This window comes from Crotalus tigris, unplaced genomic scaffold (genome assembly GCF_016545835.1).
Source record: "Crotalus tigris isolate CLP2741 ecotype Arizona unplaced genomic scaffold, ASM1654583v1 scf7180000021179.819088, whole genome shotgun sequence".
Taxonomy (NCBI): domain Eukaryota; kingdom Metazoa; phylum Chordata; class Lepidosauria; order Squamata; family Viperidae; genus Crotalus; species Crotalus tigris.
Window position 1 is genome coordinate 568,290 of NW_024098385.1, and position 20,542 is coordinate 588,831.

Here is a 20,542-nt window from a genome sequence, read left to right on the forward strand (position 1 = left end):
TTTTGTGTTAAGCAACATGTTAAGGCTTTGCTAATGAGCTCTACTTAACCTGTCTTGGAAGAGGCTGGAGACTATGAAGCCACTGGCATCCAACTGAATATTTGAAGATGGTGTTGTTATCTACACACTATGCAGTAAAAAATTCAAGTCCTTGTCAAAAAGAGAGAGCTGAAAAATAATTCCTGCAAACGAAGAACCGTCCGAATCTGGTTGCTGTTGCTTGGCTAGCAGCTATCACTTCAGCTGAAATTTGACCTGCAACCTGGATTATATCCATGACAGCAAAAGGTATTTATTACACCTGCTACCGCTCTCTGGGATGAGCGGACTTCGCCCCTTCATCAGTGAGGAAGCTGGGCGTAGAAGGCAAACAGGGCAGGCAGGGAAGAACCAGAATCTGCACCCCAAAACCTTCCAATGGTGATTGCAGACAATTGGCCCAGGATTGTGGCTGGCTGGCTGGCTGGCTGGCTGGGGAATCTTATTTTGTAGAGCAGAATGAAGTTATTTCATTGTTGTTTTTCCTTTTTGTCTTGCAGGCAAAATTTCTAACCCAGGATCAGATCAATGGTACGTATCTTTCTACTTCAAAAGGGAAGCTTCCTACTCTTCTCTTTTATTTCTGGCGTCCTGGTCTTCCTTGAGGAAACTTCACACCAGCTTTCTGGGGTGATAAGTCAGATCCCTTTCCACTTTTGTATGAAAGAATTTGTAAGACCATATGTTATCATTCCGTTGATTTCCATTTGGGGTTGTTTTAGATTCCTTGCCCATTGATGTGTCAACTTCTTTATCTCAAAAATATGTGATGGAAAATATTTTTGTACAATTTCATCTATGAAACCTGCAACTGATCCCTAAGTAAAAAGTTCCTGCTCCATTATTGTCATAAGTTGAAACTACCTGCACTCTCAGATGAACCAAGCTCACAGGATTTGTTGTGGGGAAAAATGGAGGACAGGATGATATATAGCCTATCTGGAGAAAGGATCTAATAATTAAATAACTAATATGTGGGTGACTTTGCCTCAAACTGTGAGATGGGCAGCATACAAATTTAATAAATAAACGTCTCAGCAAGTAACAGCCCGAGTGATATGTTTCTGAGTTCAAAAACGAAGCAGGATATCTCTTGGTTAGTACTTGGATGGAGGCTAGAAGGGAGGCTCCTTGTTGTAGGCTAAAACTAAGAAGTCAGGAAGACATAAGAGGAGACGAGGATGGTGACCCATCATCCCTGCCAAGAAAACCTTGTAGACACATCTGTGAGCCCACCAAAAGTCAAGGATGAAGACATCTGGGCTTTTAAGAATATAGTCATAATAACCGCATGATCATTAATTTCTTTTAAATTCAGTAGGAATTGAAATAATCTTTAGGGTTTATCCTCCCTACTGTGGAGAGTTCAACCCCCAGCTCAGCTTCGCCAAAGGAGACCAGGGCATTTCTTGCCTCCCAGCCTCAGAAACCACCCCGTGGACCTTCTCTTTTTCTCCTGAACAGAATTCAAGGAATGTTTTTCCCTGTATGACAAAAGGCAGAAAGGCAGAATCAAGGCCAGCGATCTGATGGTTGTCATGCGCAGTTTGGCCACTAGCCCAACTCTAGGAGAGGTGGCCAGGCACCTTCAGCTCCACAAAATCGGTAAGTGTCTCCCTGCCTTTCCTCTGCCGTCCCTCCCACCGCCCGCTAAACATTTGGAGATCAGCCAAATTTGCATATTTAATTAACATTAAAAGTAATTCATATACATTCCCAGTCACGTGTTCTTCTACTACAGAAAAAGAGTGTGCCAGAGGCACTATTTGGAAAGGTTCCAGCTATAGATCCATGGTACGAAGCAGGGGTCTCCAAACTTGGCAAGCATGGCTGGCCAGAGAATTCTGGGAACTGAAGTCCAGAAGTCTTAATTGAGCCTGGAAAATGCATAACAATTCAAGCTGAGCACATTTTTCTAGTATGATGCTGATACTAGAGGCTGATTTCCTTTGACCTTTAAAATTTATGTGTGACAGTAAGTGGCAAAGTAGGAATTGCCTTGGGCTCTCTAATGTTCTGCTGTAAATGTATTAATTCATCTTAAAAGTTCAGCAGATGAGAAAAGAGAAAGGTTAAGGATTAAGGATCGTTAATAAAGGGGCTGAAATAACACAGAATTACAGAGTTGGAAGGACTTTGGAGGTCATCTAGTCCAACCTCCTGCTTGAGCAGGAGAATTTATATCATTTCAGACAAATGGTTGTCCAGCAAATTTCATTATTTGTCCAAGTAACATCAGTGCATACACTGGTAACAAAACATCTGCAAGAATATTCTATAGCAGCGGTTCCCAACCTTTCTGGCTCCAGGGACCGGTTTGGGGAATAAAATTGTCTTCCATAGATTGGAGGAGGAGGAATGGTTTTGCACACGCAGCCTAGATCCCATGCATGCGCAGATGAAGCTTCACTTGCTGGCTTGCGCAGCCTGGTTCCCAACAGACCGTGGTTGAGAACTGCTGTTCTACTATCCAGAGAATACCAAGAATGCACAATTCAGCCTGGAGCTATATATATTCTCTAGTGCATGGTTTGTTATCTTTTTAAAGAAAATAAATCCTTTTGAAAATAATCTTCCATTCTTGCCTTGTGGCATTTTTACCCTTCTAAGGTAATTTTCTAAGTTGGGAACATGGTAAGCTTTTGAAATGCAAATCTCAGCAGTTTTTGTTCCACAGATTTATTCAGTTCAAATGAATTGGGAGCTTTTTGGGACTTCTGCTTGAATATAGTCACCATTGGCAAAGAAGATCTTTAGAACTCTTACCAGCATCTAAAATTGTTAAAGAAATTTGAAGAGTTTGGTATAAGTCATCACTGAATTGGTTCTGCAATTTTTTCTTTTTATTCTGGTATTATAAAAATAAAATGAAAACAATTCTACACTTTAAGAAAAGATCAGCTGAACTATGAAATACAGTTCATTTTCAAGGATATGAATTATCCTTTTCTAATCATGGAGTGATGATGCAGGAGAAAAGATGATCAGGACAGTTTGAGGAAACTTTCAAAGCCTCAAACTATTTTTTATCTTTAAACCTTCCTTTTAAAAAAGTAGGCATCTAGTCACTCTGGAAAACTAGGATGTCAGCTCGAAGCAAAAATGGACCACCTTTTGATACCTGGACCTATCCTTGACCCTTGGGGGTGGAGCAAGGTCTGTAAAGCTATTCCAAAGGTGCTTTTTCAAAAGCCAACTGGGCTCTCTTTATTTTATTTTGAAGACATTTAGCTTCTCATCCAAGAACCTTCTTCAACGTTCTGAAGAACCGAAGAAGCTTCTTAGATGAGAAGTGAAATTTTTTCAAGGAAAAACCAAGGGAATCCAGTTGCTTCTTGAAAAAGCACCTTTGGGACAACCATGACCTGCATGACTGAGAATCTCCCTAGAGGCCTGTAAAGCTAGAGCTATTTTCCTGGTGGGCAGGCAGGCAGGCAGGGCTAGGGCTTTTCCCTCTGGGCAGAGTTTGGGGAGATCAGGAACTTTCTATTGTATTCCTTATTGTATGAAGACTATTTCAAAATGCATTGGTGCATTTCCTTACTCCAAAGTGGCAAGAAGCCATGGCGCTGACATTTGGTTCTAAGTTCCATACCAGCTTAGGATGACAAGCAGACTACTCTGATTTATATGGCGAGACAGGCTGGGTGATGGGCTTTAATAGTATCTTCTTATACAGTGCTGGCCTCGAACCTTCCTTCTCACTTACAGATGTGAATGAAGAACTGGAGTTTTCAACTTTCCTGACCATCATGTATAGGCAAATACAGCAGGAAGACCCAAGGAATGAAATCCTCCTGGCCATGTTAATGGTGGATCGGCAAAGGACCGGATTCATCTCAGTGGCTGAATTGCAGGCTAAGCTGATGAACCTTGGAGAAAAGCTATCCAAAGAAGAAGGTGAGTCTCCTGCAAAGATCTCTGTGCCTTGGCCCTTGGAAGAGGGCCTTTCCCAGTTACAGTGGTACTTTGGCACTCGGAGTTAATTCATTCTGGGAGGTGCGATGGGTACTAAAAAGAACGAGTCCTAAACAAACTAGGTGATTCTATGAACTGGTAGAGCTCATTAAAAACCAAGCATCTCTAGTCTCAGAGTAAGAAGAACCTGAACATCTTCATTGTCTTTTCAGGACCTCAACAGCAGGTGGGGGGGGGGAATTCCAAAAAATAAGCACTCAAGATAAAAAAAGTGATTTTTTAAAAATTCAAAATAAATCAGTTAAGACACATTTCATGATTATTTTCTCTATTTTTATTTTTTTCTGACGCATAATAAACACTTCAATGCTATGGAACTGTTGAAGGGCTTTGGGGTTTCAGATTCTGTGCTAAGAGACATCAACAGACCTAAGCCTAAGGCAGCTCCATCAACAACCAGATACGCAGGGGAGATGTGTGAAATAAGCAGTGCTAGTGATTTTGTGGTTTAATAGACTAGGAAACATGGATAAAAAGGTATTTTGTGGCTGGGAGCAACCAAGAAGCTCTTGGTTAATCAGTATTTCTTCTCCTTCTTGGATATCTTCTTTATAATAATCATCGTCCATATCCAGACATTTGATGCATCTACGTGGTTCTCTAGAGGTTATTCTTAGTTTTAACACCACCAACCCACTGGTAGCCTAGTGGTTAGAATGCAATATTGCAGGCAAACTCTGCGCACAGCCAGGAGTTCGATCCTGACCGGGTCAAGGTTGCGTCAGCCTTCTGTCCTTCCGAGGTGGTAAAACAAGGACCCATGTTGTTGGGGGGTGGGGAATAGGCTAACTCTGTAGATTGCTTAGAGAGGGCTGGAAAGTGCTGTGAAGTAGTATATGGGTCTAAGTGCTATTGCTATTGATCTATACCAGAGGTCCCCATCCTTTTGGGCATCAGGGACTGGTTCTGTGGAGAGGTTTTTCCACCAACCGGAGGGTGTGTGGTTTGGTGTGCTGCCTGCATCTCGCACATGGGGCTTTGTTTGTGTAGCCCGGTTGCTGACATGCCGCAGCCCGGTACTGATCCACGGACTGGGGGTTGGGGACCCCTGATCTATACCATACTTGGCAGTTTGTCATATTCCAGACCTCAACCTGCTTCAAACCAGGTTCCTACTTCATGTGCCTTTGTGATGTGGGAACCACCTGTTCCATCAATTTTTTCCTTTAGCTGTTGCATTACCGTAATTTCACCTCCCACCCATTCACCATTTGACATTCTAATTAAAGATCTGAAATAAAAAGTCTGGATAGCTGTAACCTGAAATGGTTTAATTAATCTGCCATTGCTTACAGTGGACACCCTTTTGAAGAACGCCAAAGTGGGACACAACGGACTGGTGAGGTATGAAGACTTAATTCAATCAATCACACTTCCAGCTGATGATTATTGAATTACAAAAAGATATTTGCTGCGTGCAGCCTTCATCAATTCTTCTTGGAACCTGGGGTCTGCCTGTCTTTTTGTCTTAAAAAATAAATGCTTTGTGGCAAACAAAAAGAAATACGTTAAGCAATTAAAGAAAAGCAGAGATGTTGGCTCTTTCTGTATAAAATCTACTATGCTTATTTTCTGGTTCAGCTAAGTTCCTTTAATTTTTTAAGTAGTCAAAAAGAAGGTGCTTACGAAAGATGTTTCAGTATCATGGAGTCTATAGAGCATGATTCTGTGAGGCGGCACATTGGAAGGGATCGAGATGATTCAGCTGTGCTGTGGTCACCAAGCTCGGTGCAATGAAAGCATTAGAAGCAGCCACTAGCACCGGAGGCTCTCAGAACAACCTTGTAACAAGGAGCCGTGCAGTCATCCCACGGCCATACCAACGTTCCCAGAGACTCCCGGAGTGTTGCACCAGCTTGGCAGCTCCCGATTTTAAAGACAGCCGGTGCCTCCTGGCAGAAGTAGCAAGGTACAACAAAGGTTCTTTCGAGGGGTTAGATTTTTTTTGAATAGACTTTTTCATTACACATTTACCAAGAATTTATCTCTTGCAAACCCAGTCTGTACTATGCATCCACGATAAGCTATTTCACAAGAGAGAACATAATAATGTTTTTTATTACATCTAAAGATGTTTTACATAAACAAGTAACATTCAATAGGGTAAACCATTTCTCTTCCAATGCATGTAATAAATATTTTCACTTGGTACTTTTATACAAACTGACATTGGTCTACTATACATTTTTAAAAGCCACTTTTTAAAACTTGTTTGGCATGCTGTATGGAAACTTAGGAGAAAGTTTAAGGCAATGAATCACAGATCTGAGTATATGGAATCACTTTTTTGTTTTTCACTTTATATACATTGGTTCTTCCCTTTTGTTAATCAGAACAATTAACAGCAGCACACACTGGGGGCCTCTGGCAGTTTTAGTTCAATAGAGATCAAAGCTCTTACCAAAGAAAAATAAAATAAGAAACCATAATTTTAAATGATGAAAAAGCTATGAAATGTTTAATATAATGGGAAAGCTTAGTCAAAGTACAGCAGAATTACTAGTAAGAATCGGCTTCAGGTTGACATTTTGGTTATGTTTCAGAAGGGAAAAGAAGAAACACGGGAATGCCATTAAAATACTGCGAGTTTTGGTTGCAATTTTGGTTTTGCATTCAGGTTTTTAACAAGGAAAATGATGCATCTAGTTAATGCCCACAGAAGTGATTGAAAATCACTCTTATTATAGAAGAATCTTGCATCTGTGTGTACATACACACAGCACAAAATGCACACTAAGTACAAACAAGACGTACAAGTAATAAGCACTCTCTCTCTCTCTCTCTCTCTCTCTCTCTCTCTCTCTCTCTCTGGGAAAAAAGTGAGCCTCCTCCCCCACAAAAGCAAACATACAAAAATGAAATCCATAGAATATATCTTACATTGTTAAATTAAGCAAAACAGACCCCTTTGCTTCCCTGAAAAATTCTACAACTGTCAAAAATTAGCTTGGCAAGGACATCTTACTACAGAAGAAAACCCTGTAATCAAAATATGTAGTAACGCCCAAAGTCTGATGCATGTTCTGACTTGCACTCCCTCCGGTTGGGATGGTATTTACTATCTCACATTCAAAACGTTCAGTGCTGCTTTCAGGTGCAACCTCTCCCATCCCTTTGCAGTCAGAGATAGTTTTTATTTGGTTCACTGAAAAACTGGAGCACCAGCAGGAGGTACCTTTCGTTTCATAATTATCAAGTTAATCTGACGTGGAGGAAGTTCTGCTTCCAGCAACGCCTAATGCTTCATTAGCCTAGGATCCAAGTTCTTCTCACACACCTTACCTTGGTCACCCCAAGAAAAAGCTCAACATCCTCTCCACCGACGCACTCAAAGCAGTGCATAAATTCGGGTTCTTAAGCTAGACGCAGAAGGGGCCTGATATACACACAGATCACACACAGGACGTACGAGTCACGGTCAGTGCAAACAAGCTTCACACAGCTACTTGCCTGATGCATTTACTGTACATGTGCTGATTCTCCATCACAAATAAACAGAGTGTGACTTCAACTCATTTTTACACACTGTGCCCGGACTCCTTAGCTTAACAACCTGGAAAGCGCACATCTTACAATGTGCTACGGTGTGTTATTTGAACATATATGTTAATTAAAACAATTATTTGGACTATGAAAAAGTGTCAAATCGAAAGCCGCAGACTTTCAAGAGAATGGCGCCAATTCTGTTCTGCAGTCACACCCCTGGCTTTTGCCAATCTTCACTTGGAACACAGAGAGGACACGTTTTGAACGTTAGGGTATAATTCTTAAGCCAGTATTAATTTTAATGCCCCAAACTATAGTGAATTTAGAAAATATTACTGTTTTCTACTTGGTTCTTGTAACTTTTACTGCCATTTAATAAATTAGAAACTAGCAAGGAAACATATTGGCCAAACATTAATAGAATACATGCATGGAACAAAACACATACCCTCGCTCTCAGACACACATATCTATAAATACATATATACACACACATATACATATAAACAAACATTCCTAATCAAATCAAAGTTTAAATGGCAAATGGGATGTATTTCAGAAAATCCAATATAACATTTCTGAGGTCTATATAAAAAAACATTTAAGATTAAAAATTGGTAGCTTTTCACTGATTTAAGTTTCACTGAAGGACAGTCTTGAAAATAAGAGTTTGGAAAAAATGCTCAAAGAACCAGCGAATGTGCCTTCTGATTAAAACGAAACAAAACGGCCAGGCTTGTTTCACCACTTTGCTTCCTCCTGCTGGAATCTTCAGTGTTTTTAAACCTTGATTTTAAAGATGAGCTATAAAATCTTTTAACCTCAAGACAGATTTTGGCATGCAGCAAATTTCACTTGACTTCCCCGTCATTTTTTTTTTAAAATCTTGCAATTTCCATGTTTTGTTATTTAATTAAGGAAAAAATGCTAAAACATTCATCCCTCAGTGTGGGATTTACAAATGCTAAAAGGGTAGGGCCCACGTTTTCCTTCAGAAGAATTTAACAGACTAAAAAATGCTGAAGTAATTTAATACGTTTTGAAGGAAAGGAGGGGGATAATAATCTTATAGATTGTTATTTTCCACTAAGCTGAAATACAAAAGGTAGGACTTTTAGTCATATTTTAATGGGCCACTCTTTAACCCAATCCTAGAGATTAATTATTCAAATATTAGTTTTGCTAAATCCTACTCAATTCAATGGGGCACATTTTCCCAAGCCCCCCCCCCTAATGTTTTCTAGGATTGGACCTTGGTGCATACAATGGCTGTTGACATTGTCAGCTACACAATAAACTCATTGAAATTACATTATTCCGCTTAAATGCTGATGGGCTGGCTCTATTTATTAAACATATTCTAAGAATTCCACCAATTTCTTTGTCTTTAACACTCCAGACATAACCTTCTAATTGCCAAGGAACTATCTCAACAAAGTATGCCTTTAAGATTTTAAGAAGCTATTTGGTCTCATCCAATGGAATGGAATAGCTCCTTAATGGCAAACAGTTAGCAAAGAGCAAAACCATGAAATCTGAATTATGAGCAAACCAAGGCAGAGCTAGCTAATAAAAACAACCCAGAGAAGAAATAAGAGTCCCACTTCGGAACAAACAGCCACTTTCCAAAAACCTACATCCACCTCACACAAGAAAATGCTATGGAATTTCGGTAACTGAAACTGCCTCTGTCCCGCTTCAGGATAAACAAACAGAGCAGAAAAGCAGGAAGGTCCGATCCAATTGCAAACGTTGAATCTAATTCAAAGCATTTGTGCAGAGAAACTTTGCCAAGGCAGCCTACCCTAAGGAAGGAGAAATTCTCTCCAATTATGGTGGATGCCATCTGTTTCCTCAAGAATCAGAAGTCCTCTATGAAGTTCAAGGTTTCGGGCGCACCATTTTCCCCACTAGCACTGCTGTGAACAAACAAAAAATTATGTGCTTCAGAGTCAAAGCTTCAAAACAAGCCCACCAGCGCACAAGACAAATTGGGAGGGGAGAAGTCTTCCAATCCCAAGCAATTATGTTGGGAGCTTTTGTAATTTTTTTTGTTTGTTTTTCGCCAGTCAAATTATCTTAGGTTTATATACAAAAGTACAACTGAAAATATAGTTTTGTTCTCTGTACACATCTTTTTTTCCCTACAAAAAAGGAAAAACTTATCTGCATTTCTAAACAAAAATAAGGTAAAACAAAATTGCAAATCTCTTTGCCCACGAGTCCAGGGACACCTCAACCAAGCTCAGTCCAAAGAAATAATGTCTGGGATGACGCCAAAGAGAGACGTGGGGTCTGTGTTACTTCTGCTGGCCACGGGGTGACCGTGGGCCTCCCGAATGCTGGTGGAGGACACGAGGCTGCTGTTGCTGCCGCTGTTGCTGCCATTCGTGGCGGGGAGAGTGGCGCTCCCTCCTGTGTTCAGCTGGTCCAGGAACATCTGCGACGAAGTGTACGGGAAAAAACGGGAGTGCAAGAGTTCTTGATCATCAGAAGTGGAGACGGCGGCAGCTGCGGCCGCCAAAATGGAAGTGCTGTAATGCTGGAAAGAAGATAAAAGGCTGCTGAAACCAGGGAGGATCAAGGGCACCCAGGCATTTCTACTGCCACCCCAACGATGGACCATTGGAAAGACACTTGGACGCTTCCCAAGCCCAGGCCAAGGAAAGGCCCCGCCAAATCTCAGATAAGGAGTCAGGGCACCAGGGGCAAAGAAAGAGCGCGTTTCAGCATCCAGAAGCCCGAGAGGAGGGATGATACTCTGGGAATATCAGTCACGGCCTCTGAATGAAGGCAGGGGCCTCTGGGAAACTCATCTGATGGCAAGAGGGAAGAGAGTGGGAAACCAGTGAGATTTGAGCTGGGCAGAGCAGCTCTCCTTTCGGAAGTTCACTGGCACAATTTTACACAACTTGTGTCACTGGATTAGGGCACTTTAGTACACCGAGATATTTAGTGCATTAGGGCACTTTAGTACACCGAGATATTTAGTGCATTAGGGCACTTTAGTACACCGAGATATTTATTGACTTGCAAAAGAGAATTTGTCAATCACATCAAATTCCCCTCAGTAGCTACAGGTAACTTTTAACACACAACATACCTGATTGTCTCCTGGTAAGAAAGAAAAGAAGTCCAAACCTGTGGGGAACAAAATGAAGATATTTTCACCTTCTTCAAAGAAACAGAGTTTAGCAAAGAAAATGGCAACCTCTGAGGCTGAACCAAATGCAACTAGATCCTCGACGTACAGCCACAATTGAGCCCAAAGTGTCCGTTGTTAAGCAGGACAATTATTAAGTGAGTTTTGCCCCATTTGACAATTTTTCTTGCCACAGTTGTTAAGTGAATCACTGCAGTCACAAGGTAGTGTTAGTCACAAGATTGTTAAGTAAACCTGACTTCCCCACTGACTTTGCTTGTCAGGTCACAAAAAATGATTAATGGCTCCAGGATACTGTAAGGGTCATAAACGTGAGCCAGGCGTCCAGATTTTGATCATGTGACTGTGGGGATGCTGCAAAGGGTGAAAAACGGTCACAGTTCACTTTTTTCAGGCCCTTTGCTCAGTGATATATTATGTGTCAGCTGTGGCCTACCTTGGACGGGGCAGTTTTGGATGATCTGGACGAGAAGGGCTGATCAGGGTACCCCCTCCTTGCACACAATGTGACCCCAAATATTTTCTGCTCCAAAAACCCACCAAGTCACTGCAAGGTCTATTCTCTCTTTCAGGTAGATGCTTATTCTCAATAGACTGATCTGAAAATGATCACAGCGGACCCTGCTTGTCTCCCCCATCCCTCGGACTGTAGACCCGGGGCTTTTATTAAACCCCAAGCAAGCTAACAGAATGCGTTGGGAGGGGGGGAATGACAGCATTCAGCCTAAGATGTAGTCCAGCTTCAGCACTGTTTATTCCACAGAAAGGGGCCCAAGGTAAGATCCTGTCATTCCCCAGAAAATCCCAGCTTCCATCCCTAGCGTCTCAAGGGTCAGCAGCCTACCTTGGAGGTCGTAAGGCATGGGAGTCATATGAAATGGATGCCTGTAATCCTGCAGGAGTGAGGTGTTGATGTAGCTTGTGTCAACAGCTGGAAGGCTGGGAGTCCTTGAAACAGGAGAGACTTGGTGGGGCAGACCTAAAAGGCTAGAAAAGGAAACCTGGAAGTCAGTTACAAGACACAATCCTCCACACCAACAACCACTGAGACTCAGAACTAGATGTTTGCATTTTCATCTTGCCAAATGGCAAGTGCTTCCTTTGTCATTAAACAAGCTATGAGATTCTTTACTTCTCTTCCATGGCTTTTTTATTAAGCCTCGTGCTGCTACCTATCAGCATTTCGACACGGCTTTCACCCATCCACTTCTCCTCCGTATCTCCAAAGGCCACCAGCTGTGGGACTCTCTCTCCCCCATGGGAAAGGGGAAGTGGAATTCCCTGTGTAATTTCTGCAGCACAGTCTCGACAGAACATAAGCCTGATTGGGTCATACATTTTCCCTCAGAATACGGGGCAGTGAAAGGCTGCCAGTGTGACCTGCAGATACGCTACCTTTTCATGAAAGCTTACGTTTATCGACCATTTTCACAGAATGTGAAAAAAATCCTATTTTGTCACCCCAAAACCATGCTTCAGTGGACAAGATTTGATGAGGATCCCAAAATGAAAGTGAGAACTCCATCTGCACATCCTATCTGGAACCACAAATTGCAGTACAGATAATAATTGTGGAATCTACCCATTACGGTTGTAAGTCCTGATGGTTGTAAACAACTGGACACAATTTTATGACCTTTTTGTGGCAGTTACATACACCCGCTGTAGTCATAAAATATCCTTCTTGGTCACTAAGTGAACCCATTATTTGCTATGGGGTGGTTTTGCTGAAAAATTGAACTAAATGCCAGGTTTGGGCAACTAACGTTGTAAATTGTGATCATGTGACTAGGGACACTGCAAACGACTGTAAAGGTGGGCTAGTTGCTGAGTACCCAAAATGTGCTTTTGGGACAGAGGGGGAAGGGCAACTGGCTGCTGTAACTTCAGAACTGGGTCACAAGTAGCTTTTGGTAGCCTCTAACTTTGGTCACTATCTCACCTCTTGCTGTTAATGGATGACACAGGAGACAGGGATGGACATCTCCTCTTGACAGGTGGTTCCTCTTCCTCCTCATCTGATGAACTGTCAATGGTTAAGTCGATTACTTCAACCTTCTTGTTTTTATTTGACTGATGAGAAGACACCTGATGATCCACAGAAGAACTTAAGCAGCCTAGGAACAATCAAATGTTGAAATCACAGTAAGCTGAAGCCATATGTCACATAATGCACAATCATGAACTACACAAAGCAACAAAGAGGAAAAAATGTTTTAAAAAGCAGACGAGTTACTGTGAAGCTCACCTTCTACACCATTAAAAGATGTGGTCACCTCTTGGGCCTCTTTTTTTGATCTCATAGGAGCCCATGACCCATCTTCCTTAAACTGAATTTCATCACAATCTGTGCAATATTTCAGGATTTCCATAAACAACCTATAAAATAGAAGCTTCCTTAAAAATTATCCTGAATATACAGGAAGGCATATCTAATAAGCAACGTCCAACCTCATATGGAAAGGCAGCATCAAAATACAACTTAGTACCTTGGCAGCCTGAAGCTGCTTTCTTACCCTTTCAAGCTCTCTCAACCTTGGCAGCTTGAAGATGGGTGGACTTCAACTCCCAGAATTCTGCCGCCAGCTAGACTGATGGGGGAATTCTGGGAGCTGAAGTCCACCCATCATCAACGCTGCCTTAGATTATTTCCAGAAGGTCTCTAGAACAGATGATTCCCCACTATTCCCAACTATTCCTGGCTTCAGAAAGGTACTCACCCATCAATTATCAGATGTTCATAGGGTGCTTTTTTGTCACAGACAGGACACACCCAAGTCGGCTTCTTTTCATTCATCTGAATGTACAAGGTGGCATCAAAACACTGAAGGTGTGAGCAAGTCAGAGACCTGCAAGGTATTGCTAGTCGCATTTTGCCAAGCTTTTAAAAGAAAAAAAAAGTGAATTGAATAATTAAGTCTGAAATACAAAGAAAATTCGGCTTAACAAAAGAAGAGTCCTTTTTGGCCACATAAAAGCCTCTAGGAAAGCAAACAGATAAACAGGAGAGTTGAAGACAAACTCTGCCCTGAACGTAGGCATGAATGAATTCCTTCAACTTCTCCCAGAGAGAATGACTCTCATCTTCCCAGTGGGGCATTATTGCCAGACATGTGAATTAACATTCAAAGTGACATTGTATAGTAGATACAGGGAGTCCTCGGCTTACAACAGTTCATTTAGTGACTGTTCAAAGTTACAACGGCATTGAAAATGTGACTTACAACCATTTTTCACAGTTACCACCATTGAAGCATCCCCATGATCATGTGATCCAAACTCAGATGCTTGGCAACTGGTTCATATTTCTGACGGGCGCAGTGTCCCGGGTGTGTGTGTGTGTGTGTGTGTGTGTGTGTGTGTGTGTGTCAGGTGATCCCCTTGTGCGACCTTCTGACAAGCAAACTCCATGGGGGAAGCCAGATTCACCTAATAACCGGGTAACTAACTTATCAATTGCAGTGATTCACTTACCAACTGTGGCAAGAAAGGTCGTAAAAGGGGGCAAAACTCACTTTACAAACGTCTCACTTAACAACAGAAATTTTGGGCTTAATTGGGGTCATAAGTCGAGGACTACCTGCACTTAATACAATGAGGAAAGAATTGTAAAAAGAAACACACTTACCGGGCATAGAAGAGAAACTCTTAAACTGGTTGTTGCTATTTCACTGTCAGGATCTGCTGTCAGCTTCTCTTTGACTGTCAAGAAGGAAGAAAACAAAAATGGAACGTCCATCAGAAGGGGCGTAACAGGGAGCCAGGATAGCAAGTTGGTGCATTTCCTGAGTTAAAGTCAGAACGGGTTTTGAGCGAATCAGTTGAAGAACTGACAGTAAAATCCTCCACGGCAGGGGTCCCCAACCCCCGGTCCGTGGACCAGAACCGGGCCACGGCATGCCAGCAACCGGTCCGCAAAACAAGCAAAGCCCCATCCGTGGGATGCAGACAGCACACAAAACCACACACCCTCCGGTCTGAGGAAAAGCGCTCTCCACGGAACTGGTCCCTGGCGCCCAAAAGGTTGGAGACCTCTGCTGCACAGGAGGTTGAGTCGAGAGTGAGTGGAACTCAGCCCTCTTGAGGACAAAAGAAAAGCAGGCCAGGCCAGGCCAGGCCTCGCCACAGTTCAGGAAGGTCTCTTTTGCAAGGTGTCCTTGCTCACCTGAGGAAACAGACCTGGCCGCCCCAGAAAACGGAACCTCTGCCTGCCCGGCTATCAGCAGGGAGGGCCACCACCTGGGGTGGCCCAATTTCCAGCTGTGGAAGGTCACCAATGCTGACTATAAGGAGCTGTTCGGCCTGCATTTCTTCATTCATTCAATTTCTATAGCTGCCCATCTCAGTCAATGACTCTGGGCAACTTACAATTCAAAAACATATTATAGTCAAGACAGTTAAACATTTTAAAACAATGAAAGAAGAATAAGGGGGACCCTCATTGCAGTGTCTTTCTCTCCCAATTATTGGAGACTCGGAGCTTGCATCTAGTAGACGTACTTAGTGCCCTGGAGTGGTCGGGGTTCCGGATGCCTTTTATTCGTAACCTCTGTAGCAACACAGACGAGGACAGCTGTTTGACAAGGTAGACAGCCATCGAGTAAGACTGCAGGGAAAACACGAGAAAGAACTAGTTGGTCTACTTATCAGGAATGCATTTTATTATTTCCAAATTCCCATGAAGTTTGGAATTAGAAGCAAAATTCTCACTGACTTTTGGAAGATATGGTAAATAATGAAAGTTATTTTTATTCTTTGCACCTAGAACAAATATAGAGGGTTAGGCTGTAGGATGCGGTCATTTAACAGATCACTGTGCACCAACCAGCATAATTACTGGTACTCCTTAGAAATTAAAACAATATCACTAGATTTCAGTGATCATTCCAGCACAGTAATTATTTTAATTGGTAGTGTATGAGTCTTCAATCCCACATCAACCACTCGGACTCTCTAAATGGAGAAAAGTGCTGATGGGGGCAGCCCAGGGAAGGAGGGGGAGAAGGGAAAGCAAAGCAGAGCGGCCCAGGGAGGAAGAAAAGGAAGAGCCAAGACGGGGAGGCTAAAGATGATCAAGGAAATGAAGCTCCCGGGGACTGTAGCCCTTCTTTCCTGCATGTGGCTACAACAGAAAAATTGGCCCAGACTGAACAGAAGGATAATTTAAATAGTGGAGAAAAAACTAAAGAAAGCTCCAAAAATATCCCGGCTGAACTCCAAGAGTCACATACAGGTAGTGTTTGATTTATGACTAGTCACTTATGGACCGTTTGAACTTCCAACGGACCTTCCTGGCAGGCACTTATATATCAAAAGCAAAATACCAATTCTATTAACTATGGAATAAAGAACGATAGATTACACTTACTTATTTCCAGCTCAACTTATTTCACAGCAAGCTGTGATTCTTTGGGGGCAAAGTAGAGGGGTACCAATATTGGGTGTCTGTGTCTGCATACAAACATTCATATATACGAATGCATATATATACAGATATACATTCCATTTCCCTTTTTTCTTTTTCTAAATTGAACATTGTTTATTAAGCTGCCACAATTTGTAAAATATCTAACTTACACAGAGCTCTATCACACATCCCTTTAATGGTCCAATTTGGTCAAGAGATAAAATTATCAAATAGCATGCTGCCAGCATAACTCTAAAGAAGCAATTTGCCTCAAATGGCTTTACCCTTTGCTTGGGTTGAAAAGCCAATGTCTGGACATCCAAGCCCTGCTCAATTCATCTTTACAAAGGAATCTGACAGACTCCAGAAACATTGCTAGGTTAGCCGTGAGGAGCAAACGCAGATGTCACTGAATCACAGGGTTGGAAAGAACCATCTACCCGCCCCCAGGGCCTGAAATCCAAACTTAAGCATCTCCAACAGAGACATGTCCAGCCTCTGTTTGACTACATAGAGTAAATAGCACCTCACCTCCTCCCTTCATAATCGATTCCACTTACACTAAAAAGTCTGAAAAAAGGTATTCTTAAAATGACCAGATCTGCACCAGAAGCTTCAGCAGGTTGACTTAGTCCTGCTATTTTCAATCTGCCCAGATATACTAAGACAGGGATGGCAGACTGAGTGCTCAAACTGCAACCCAAAACCTACTTATGCATCGTTGAGTGCCGGGTGGGTGTGGCCCATTGGCTGGGTGTGGCTGCAGTGGTAACGGCAGACTGGGTGGGACTAAAAAGTTCAACCAATCAATTCCAACTTTGCAAGATCTTTTTTTTTCTGTGGGAAGTTGAAATTGACTGATTGAACCTTTTTTTTTTTTTTTTTTTTTTGCACATGGCGGCGGAGGCCTAAAGTGAAAAGGTTTTATAAAACCCAGCTGAAGGCCTAGGACTGGGGCGACGGTGCGCGTGCCCACAGAGAGGGCTCTGAGTGCCACCTCTGGCACCTGTGCCATAGGTTCGCCACCACTGTAGTAAGACATGGCCAATCTACAAAAGGCCCCAGAAATACTTCTTGAAATCATTAAGTTCAGACAAAGTTACTTTGATTCACTGGCTATATGTAACAATCCCTTCTCTCAATCATTTTGCTCTGTATCAAAAGCATTACTTACTCTTCCTATTTCCGCAGTCCAAGAGACAACAATTGTGTTTGGTACTGTTGTGGATAATCGCACCAGTGAAGTAATGTTGATTGGTCTACTTGGTCGCTTTGGTTCAACCCCATTTTTAGTTGGAGGAAGATAGCCCTGAAACACCATAATTCAAGTTACCATTATGAAAATGACTAAGGAAAGCAACGTCTCCCTTTTCGTGACCTTGCTTGACATCAATATTTGAAGTAGTTCATTATGTCCCTTTTGTTGGTAGGGAATTAAGATGAGATCCATACACCCCTAACTTCTCTTTATGAGATAGGTGGATAGAGATTCACAGATAACTATAGCTAGTCAAAGACCAGAAATTCATTTCATACTACCAAAAAAGCCAAGACAATACGGAAGAGGAAAGTCAATTCTTGGGCACTATTGAATGGAATATGTTATATGAGAAAAATCAAGTTTTTGAGTTTTTGTTTAGTTTTTTTTTTAATTCCACTTAATATACACGGAGGGCTTGAAACAGATGACCTGACCAATTTTGCCTAGTTCAAAGGCTAAGCAAGATCAGGTTTCATTGGTACTTAGTTGCAAAAAAAGATTCAATGAACACGTCCACAAAGTTACCAGGAGGTGAACACCAACTCTTAGGAGACCAATGTGTATGGGATGAGAGATTAATAGGCAACCCCAGGGCAGTAGGCTAAACTGGTAGTAAAAATAAAGAATCCTATAAGAAGGGAATAATAACCACTTCCATATTGTTGACAAAAAAGCTAACTAGTCATGTTTGCAATATCATCAGAAATTGAGCTTGACTCTAGGGAGACTTTGCCTCAAAAGAACTGTAAGTAGAAGAGACAGAATAACTCAAGTAACTTCTGCATGTCAACAAATGCATCACTGAATGCAAAGACCAGGACTATAAGGACTCTCTGTCTATTATCCCACAAACCATCTACATAGTTTCCACAGGGATTATTTATTTATTTATTTATTTATTTATTTATTTATTTATGAGACTTATATACCACTTTAAGTGCAAGCACTCTCTAAGCGGTGTACACCAGTAAGCAATGTATGTATATGTATGTATGTATGTATATATATATATATATATATATATATATATATATATATATATATATATATATACATTGCCCCCAACTATCTGGGTCCTCATTTTACCTACCCCGGAAGGATGGAAGGCTGAGTCAACCTTGAGCTGGTGAGATTTGAACTGCTGACCTGCTGAACACAGTCAGCTAAAGTGGCCTGCAGTACTGCACTCTAACTGCTGCGCCACCTCGGCTCTATTATTTTATGAAAAAGAAGACTACAGTAGTCAGATTTGGGGAGACACTTACCGGAAGGCTACAAGGTTTTCCATTAACTTTCACACAAAGATTTGGCGGGAAGTGATCTTCTTGTGGGCAACTGGTTTCAGATAAGCAAAACCTAAGGATATGACAAAGTTCAGTTATATGTTATCTTATATTTTATTTATTTTTATCCCATAAAAATAACTAAAGGTGGTGAATATATCTAATACTCTTTCTTCCCCATTTCCCCCCCCCCAACAACAATCCTGTGATTATAGATATACGCATAGGTGTAGGTATACATAAATGAATGTATTTAACTAATATTGTGTGGAAGGTTTTCAGTATTTAAGAGACCTATCTTTAATGTAGAATCTAATCTCCTGTGAGTCACTGTACAGGTAGCTCTCAATTTATGACAATTGACCAACACTGCCAAGGTAGCTATAACACATACCAGATGTCTGGACTTCAACTCCCAGAATTCACCAGCCAATATTAGACCCAATATTTGGCACAGAATGTGAAGGAGAAAGGAAACAGCATGTTGCAATTGGATTATAGGAAAAACAATTACCTTAACTGGACCTGCACGGTGAAATCACATTTGGTTCCAGAAATATCCCTAACAAAGACATTAGACACTGATTAAATACAGTTCGTTAAAATAATGCATTACATAATTTAAACATGTAAAGCTTGAAACAGAATATGCTAATACCAAACTATGTTGAAATGCTCTGCAAAAGGCACATTTGCCAAATCCAGGTTCCATCCTCCTTTTTCAAGCCCTTCCCCCTTTCTGAACAGAATACATTGATAAATAACATTTATATGGTTCTGGCATCATTTTAAATTATGAAAATGCACATACTCTGAATGTGGCTCAGGGTACTCATGTGCCTCCCAGTTAGTACCAGTGTGTGGGCAACAGTACATTGTCTTGCAAACAGACTACATGGAAGAGCATGACCACACTTGGGATGAATTAGGGTTTGATTGCACTTGTTGCGTAAGTGGTCTAGACTTGGGAACTACTGGATAACCAGGAATGGCAAAGCAAATGTAAAAATGCCACTCAGACAGCAAAGACTTTTTACACTGCAATTCTATCATACCCCAAGGCCACCTCATCCTCATTAGGAATGCTAAAACCTAAAAAAAAGTCCTGCTCCACAATTATAAACACCCCTCTTAAAAGGTTTATCACATTTTGGAAATCAGAAGTGTTGCACTTAAAAGGGTGCGATGACCACTTACATGGAGCTGCTGATCTGCTGCACTTGCTGTGGAGTCAGGGCAAATGCAAAGCAGGTTTCCCGAAATCGTTGGCTATTATCTGATGCTAAAGAGAAGTCAAGAGAAGATTAAATGAACAAGAAAAAAAGGTTATTTTTTCTTTATAAAGACAATTCTGCCATCGTTTTAGGAAATTTAGCATCAACCCAACCTTGGCTTATCTTCTAGGGCAGTGTTTCCAACCATGGCAGCTTTAAGATTGGGCTGGGAAACACTGTTCTAGGGGTTGATACTTCTCACATGATATATACTTACCTTGGAAAAGAACTGGAAGTTGATTTCAAAAATTACTTTAAAAAAGAAAATATAACTAGACTAAAACCTGACACACTGAGCCATTAAAAAAAGGACAGTCTGATGAAGAACACACACATATTCTGATTGACAAAAGAGCTTGGAGTAATCGTGAGGGAGAATCCATATTTTAACCATTAAGCTTCAACTTTTGTGGCTTATTATTACAGTGCGCTATATACATTCTCTGCATGACTAAGAGTACAGACACTTATTCACAAAGATCTGATTTACATCCTGAAGTCTCAAGTCATTTGATTAAGTGTGAGTCATTAAATACAAATTATCTCATCTCATAACATAAAACAAATGCTTGTAGAAGAAAACAAGGAAGAATTGGCAGAGCCAAAGGGGATTATGTTCTACCAACCAATAAGAGGGTATTTTAATTGAAA

The 20,542-nt window shown here is 41.3% G+C and overlaps 2 protein-coding genes across 5 annotated transcripts in view; one reads left to right on the forward strand and one right to left on the reverse strand.

Annotated features, from left to right (window-relative positions):
- The first annotated feature begins 308 nt into the window (after positions 1-308).
- Positions 309-5,567, forward strand: CALML4 (calmodulin like 4). The gene is made up of 5 exons (XM_039369616.1): positions 309-420; positions 540-570; positions 1,504-1,644; positions 3,751-3,939; positions 5,313-5,567. Exons 1-5 carry the CDS (start codon positions 418-420, stop codon positions 5,408-5,410), a joined length of 462 nt encoding a protein of 153 aa, XP_039225550.1. The 5' UTR covers positions 309-417; the 3' UTR covers positions 5,411-5,567.
- Positions 5,568-6,057: 490 nt separating this feature from the next.
- PIAS1 (protein inhibitor of activated STAT 1) overlaps positions 6,058-20,542 on the reverse strand; it is a 35,789-nt gene continuing 21,304 nt past the window's right edge. For all 4 annotated transcript variants that reach the window (XM_039369612.1, XM_039369613.1, XM_039369615.1 and 1 more), the window contains 12 exons: positions 19,815-19,899; positions 19,132-19,179; positions 18,600-18,690; positions 17,248-17,382; positions 15,167-15,272; positions 14,295-14,368; positions 13,387-13,547; positions 12,915-13,045; positions 12,609-12,783; positions 11,511-11,653; positions 10,607-10,644; positions 6,058-10,045 (listed from right to left, as the gene is read on the reverse strand). In XM_039369612.1, the coding sequence (XP_039225546.1) occupies positions 9,749-10,045; positions 10,607-10,644; positions 11,511-11,653; positions 12,609-12,783; positions 12,915-13,045; positions 13,387-13,547; positions 14,295-14,368; positions 15,167-15,272; positions 17,248-17,382; positions 18,600-18,690; positions 19,132-19,179; positions 19,815-19,899 (1,484 nt within the window). In that variant the 3' untranslated portion in view covers positions 6,058-9,748. The remainder of the gene's footprint in view (positions 10,046-10,606; positions 10,645-11,510; positions 11,654-12,608; positions 12,784-12,914; positions 13,046-13,386; positions 13,548-14,294; positions 14,369-15,166; positions 15,273-17,247; positions 17,383-18,599; positions 18,691-19,131; positions 19,180-19,814; positions 19,900-20,542) is intronic.